The sequence below is a fragment of the Babylonia areolata genome, chromosome 20 (genome assembly GCF_041734735.1).
Source record: "Babylonia areolata isolate BAREFJ2019XMU chromosome 20, ASM4173473v1, whole genome shotgun sequence".
NCBI lineage: Eukaryota > Metazoa > Mollusca > Gastropoda > Neogastropoda > Buccinidae > Babylonia > Babylonia areolata.
The window spans coordinates 10,984,927-10,991,233 of record NC_134895.1 but is presented as its reverse complement, the minus strand read 5'-3'; the positions used below and the strand labels follow the sequence as shown (position 1 = coordinate 10,991,233).

General features: G+C 45.7%; 1 protein-coding gene across 1 annotated transcript; it reads right to left on the bottom strand.

Annotated features, from left to right (window-relative positions):
* Positions 1-771: 771 nt before the first annotated feature.
* Positions 772-5,318, bottom strand: LOC143294932 (uncharacterized). Its single transcript, XM_076606448.1, has 3 exons — positions 5,174-5,318; positions 3,553-3,756; positions 772-2,301 (listed from the first exon to the last, which is right to left on the bottom strand). The coding sequence occupies exons 2-3, from the start codon at positions 3,727-3,729 to the stop codon at positions 1,711-1,713; spliced, it is 768 nt and encodes a 255-aa protein (XP_076462563.1). The 5' UTR covers positions 3,730-3,756; positions 5,174-5,318; the 3' UTR covers positions 772-1,710.
* Between the last annotated feature and the right edge of the window lie 989 nt (positions 5,319-6,307).

Below are 6,307 nucleotides of genomic sequence, written 5' to 3'. Positions count from 1 at the left end.
GGAAAGAAAAATAACCCATGGATATCTGTTTCAGTTCACTGATATGAGAGGTCATCGTCATCATCCCGATCATCATTCCCCACCAACAAAATACGGAAAACTAAATGTCCCTCCTCAAACTCTGACTCGGAGACACCAACATAAGAAAGAAAAGTAAAGAAGAAAAAAAGAGAGGAAAAGACAGAAAAGTAACCGATGGATGTCTGTTTCAAGACGAGACAAGACAAGACAAGACAAGACAAGACAAGGAACCCCCTTAAAGACACATGAAAATGTCACATATTTCATGTAACTAATACAAATATTAAGGTATTGTGCTCGATTTTTTTTTTCAACAATGGCCACACCAACCAACTGTCAGGGTAAGACATAACATTTTTTTTTTCAAGGAAGAAAAGATAAAAAATAAAAATGTAACATAACAGTTCACTGAGAAGATAGGTCTGACAGAAAATTAACTGATGATGTCCTGTTTCAGTTCACTGATAAGAGGTGGGACAGAAAATTAACTGATGATGTCCTGTTTCAGTTCACTGATTAGAGAGGTCGGACAGAAAATTAACTGATGATGTCCTGTTTCAGTTCACTGATCAGAGAGGTGGGACAGAAAAGTAACTGATGGATGTCCTGTTTCAGTTCACTGATAAGAGAGGACGGGACAGAAAATTAACTGATGATGTCCTGTTTCAGTTCACTGATAAGAGAGGACGGGACAGAAAATTAACTGATGATGTCCTGTTTCAGTTCACTGATCAGAGAGGCGGGACAGAAAAGTAACTGATGGATGTCCTGTTTCAGTTCACTGATAAGAGGTGGGACAGACAAGTTACTGATGGATGTCCTGTTTCAGTTCACTGATAAGAGAGGTGGGACAGAAAAGTAACTGATGATGTCCTGTTTCAGTTCACTGATAAGAGAGGTGGGACAGAAAAGTAACTGATGGATGTCCTGTTTCAGTTCACTGATAAGAGAGGTGGGACAGAAAAGTTACTGATGGATGTCCTGTTTCAGTTCACTGATAAGAGAGGTGGGACAGAAAAGTTACTGATGGATGTCCTGTTTCAGTTCACTGATTAGAGATGTGGGACAGAAAAGTAACTGATGATGTCCTGTTTCAGTTCACTGATCAGAGAGGTGGGACAGAAAAGTAACTGATGATGTCCTGTTTCAGTTCACTGATAAGAGAGGTGGGACAGAAAAGTTACTGATGGATGTCCTGTTTCAGTTCACTGATAAGAGAGGTGGGACAGAAAAGTAACTATTGGATGTCCTGTTTCAGTTCACTGATCAGAGAGGTCGGACAGAAAAGAAACTGATGGATGTCCTGTTTCAGTTCACTGATAAGAGAGGTGGGACAGAAAAGTAACTGATGGATGTCCTGTTTCAGTTCACTGATCAGAGAGGTGGGACAGAAAAGTAACTGATGGATGTCCTGTTTCAGTTCACTGATAAGAGAGGTGGGACAGAAAAGTAACTGATGATGTCCTGTTTCAGTTCACTGATAAGAGAGGTCGGACAGAAAATTAACTGATGATGTCCTGTTTCAGTTCACTGATCAGAGAGGTGGGACAGAAAAGTTACTGATGGATGTCCTGTTTCAGTTCACTGATAAGAGAGGTGGGGCAGAAAAGTTACTGATGGATGTCCTGTTTCAGTTCACTGATAAGAGAGGTGGGACAGAAAAGTTACTGATGGATGTCCTGTTTCAGTTCACTGATAAGATAGGTCGGACAGCTCCCTGGAGTCGTCGGAGAAGTTGTGGAGCGACCTCTCCAGCTTCTTCATGGCCAGGTCGTATTTGCTGCTGGCGTCCAGCACGCGACCGGAAACGTAGGCCATGCTGGCGTCGTCATACTGCTTCCGGTCCTCCTGGTAGCTACGCAACGCGGCGGCACGGTTGAACTCCGAGTTGAGGTAGGTCTGGGCGTAGGGGACCGGCTGGTAGTCCATCCATGAGGCTGGGAAATTCCTGGGGTCGTCTCTCCCTGCTGGTCCTCGGGCAAGCCTGGGATCGAGGACGTCTTCGCCCTCAGTGCGGCGGATGTTGGCGGAGGAGGAGGAGGAGGGGAGTTCGGGGTCGGAGAGGGGCGGGGGGAGGGTGTCGGGGTCCGGGTCGGGAGGCGGGGCGCGGGACCTGTCCTTCATGCGCTTCACGTTCTCCCGGTTCCGGTCGGCACAGCAGGGGCAGGCCAGGGGAGCGAACCCGTGGCTGACCGGAAGCACCTGGCCGTACCTGGAGAAGTGCAGGTAGTCGGCCACCACCTGCTCCACGTTGTCGTGGTAACGGTTGCTGGGGGTCACCTGCGCATGACACACGCACACACACATATATATATATCGAACACACACACACACACACACACATATCGAAAACAACACACACACACACACATATATATATATATATATGTGTGTTCGATACACATGCACAAATATATTTATATATCGAACACAACAATGATATATTTGCATATATATATGTGTATATATATATATATATATATATATATATATGTGTGTGTGTGTGTGTGTGTGTGTGTAGGGGGGGGGGGTACATGAGAGTCAGTCTTGTCCGACTATGACCATCATTACAGCAAAGAAGGCAACTGCTGTCCCGGATATATTGGGCAAGAATTTGATTAGAGTGGAGAGCGTCTTGTCCAAGTTGCATCCCCACTCTCTCGGCCAAGAGGGTTTTAGGACAGTCGGCGTTGGGGATGGTCCCCAAAGGCCAACTAATCTCCAAGGCTGCAGCACTAAGAGCCAGTGCAATCTTGCCTCCTAGTTTGAGAATCATAGTCCTTCACAAAAGACTAAGCTGTAAAGGATTTCCCATTGCAATGGAGAAACCATTGATAATACAGCTCTCACTTCGCTGTTGCCCCAACAGTAAACTTATGTCAATCTGTGATAAAAGCTGAGAACATCAAGTTCATTGATGATAATCATCAAATTCGTTATAATCATCATTGACGGGTGCAATAGCCGAGTGGTTAAAGCGCTGGACTTTCAATCTGAAGATCCCGGGATCGAAATTCGGTAACGGCACTTGGTGGGTAAAGGGTGGAGATCTTTCCGATCTTCCATGTCAGCATAATCATGTGCAGACCTGCTAGTGCCTGAACCCCCTTCGTGTGTATACGTGCACAGAAGATCAAATAGGCACGTTAAAGAGTCTGTCATCCATGTCAGCGTTCGGTGGGTTATTGAAACAAGAACATACCCAGCATGCACACCCCCGAAAACGGAGATGGCTGCCGACATGGCGGGGTAAATAAACAAAACGGTTGTACACGTAAAATGTTACATGTCTGTCTGAGTGTGTATATGTGCGTGCCCGCTGAAATCTCATTGAATGACACAGGAAACGAATGCAGAGCGTCCAATGGCAGCCGTCAGTCGGGTCTATCCAGGCAGGCAGCCTGTTGTGCAAATGACTCTGTGTTTGTAAAGCGCTTAGAGCTTGGTCTCCGACCGAGGATTGGCGCTATATAAGAATCCATATCAAATCAAATTCATCATAATCCTCCTCCTCCTCCTCATCATGATGACCTTAGGAGGGGGGTCCCTGGGGGGGTCTGGCAGGTTCTGGATGATCATGGAGCTCTGCAGGGGAGCTTGGGGCCCGGAGCCCGGGGGAATGATGTGCACGGGGATGCGGTTGGTCCTCATGTTCGATTCTTCCCGTATGGCGGGCATCACCCTCACTCTCCTGCCGGCCTTGCTCATGGTCTGGGCTTGGAGTGACCTGGCTGACTGTCAACACACACACACACACACACACACACACACGTGTACACAAACACACACATACACACACGTATACACACACACACACACAGACACACAAACACACACATGCACATACACACACACACACACACACACGTGTACACAGACACACAGACACACACACGTGCACACACACACACGTGTACACACAAGTGCAAACACACACACACACACACACACATGTGCACACATACACACGTACACACACACGCATACAAACATATATAGACACACACACACACACACTCACATACACACACACACGTACATTCAAAAGATTAACTTCCATGTTTGCAAGGACCAGTGGTGTTTAGAGAGAGACAGAGACAGAGAGACAGAGACAGACAGAGAGAGAGAGAGAGACAGAGAATCCTGATATGAAACTTTGCGCGCGCGCACACACACACACACACACAGTGCACACACACACACACACACAGACACAAAGGAGCAAACCCACAATTGGGTGGCTCGCCCCACCCCACACCCCTAATGTCAGAGAGAGAGAGAGAGAGAGAGAGAGAGAGAGAATGATAACAGTATATTTATTTTTCGCTTTTAAACACCTCACCGTGATTTAAAATACTATATCAGTCATAAAAAAGCACAGCACAGCACAGCACACACACACACACACACATCCCAGAGAGAGAGAGAGAGACAGGCAGAGAGACAGAGAGAGACAGAGAGAGACAGAGCGAGAGAGAGAATATCCTTCTTGTTTGAAACTTTGCACACACACACACACACACACACACACACACACACACACACACACACACACAGATTCAGTTCTTCAATAGATGATCTCAACACATTTTTCACGATTTCCATGTGCGGACGGACTAATGCTATCGAGAGAGAGAAAGTGTGTGAATGAATGAACAGTTCATTTACATAGCACCTTAAAACATATCACCAAACCTTAAAATACCATATCACACACACACACACACACACACACACACACACACACACACACACACACAGAGTTTATTCTAAGTCTCACAACCCTGCAAACTTGACCAACTCTATTCTTACACCATAATACTACACTCTTCCCATTCTGCAAACACACAGACTATCGGAATCTAAAAGCCTAAAAAAAAAGAAGACAAAAACACCTCTCGTAAGCCAAATATGAGGTGTCGACACCTGATCGATTAATTCCACCTGCTCCACACACACACACACACACACACACACACACACACACAACCACCACCACTACACACACCCTGCCATTCACCCAACCACATACAAACATGCCACATCACAAAAGACTCCGACACGAACTGGTCTTGCAACAAAGTCCTTCGTATCTCTTCTGCATGAAGCAGTCAAGCGTCTGGACATAAACACACCATTAATTTCCACTCACCTGTCCCACGAAAAAGCCTGGTTACCGTGAGTGAGCGATAAATTCGAAGGCAAACACGTCTATAATATTCAATACCTTGTCCCTTCTCTCTCTCTCCCTCTCACTCAACTCCCTCACAAATCCGCCATATTGTTTTCTTGGCAAAGTCTCGGGCGCGCGCGCGCGGCGTCGTTCGCAACCACAGGGCTATAAATAGAATATGGCGCAAAGTTCGGAACAACACAATGCCCTCTGAACTGTTCAGCAATCCCCCACCCTCCTCCAACTCTCTCTCTCTCTCTCTCTCTCTCTCTCTCTCTGCTATTACGCTAAACGAGAACAGCGCAGCGAGTCGTTAAAAATGACTACTATCGCGTTTTTCTTTTCTTTTTGCTTCTCTTGAAAACGTAACATGGCTGAAAATAACACGTTGCTTTATGTTATCGTTTTTTGTTTTTTTTTTTTTTTTTGTTTTTTTTTAGGGAGATTAGCGATACAGAGATACGACCTACTCCTACCACACACACACACACACACACACACACACACACACACACACACACACACACACACACACACACACACACTGACTGCTGCATGCAATTCGACGCGCAAACGATTTGTGTGTGTGTGTGTGTGTGTGTGTGTGTGTGTGTGTGTGTGTGTGTGTGTGTGTGTGTGTGTGTGTGTGTGTGTTTCATTCTGTTTTTCGCCATATCGTTTTCTTCATTATGTATACCCTTCTGCATGAAAACCTTTTCCTTTCATTTATGTGTGTGCTATTTGTAATAGATGTAGATTAGCGAGGACAGATTGGAAGAATAGGCTATGTCTAAAATCTTAATCCTTGAATGAAAACGTTTTGAGTTCTGAGTTCTGAGCTCTCTCTCTCTCTCTCTCTCTCTCTCTCTCTCTCTCACCCTGTTTCTCTGTCTCTGTGTCTCTGTCTGTCTCTGCCTTTCTCTTTCTCTCACTCGGTATTTCTGTCGATCTTTCTCTCTTTCTGTCTTTGTTTATCTCTGTGTATGTCTGTCCGTCTCTCTCTGTGTCTCACCCTGTTTCTCTGTCTCTGTCTCTGTCTGTCTGTCTGTCTCTCTGTCTCCTTGTCTCTTCTGTCTCTGCCTGTCTGTCTCCCTGTCTCTGTCTCTCTTCTAA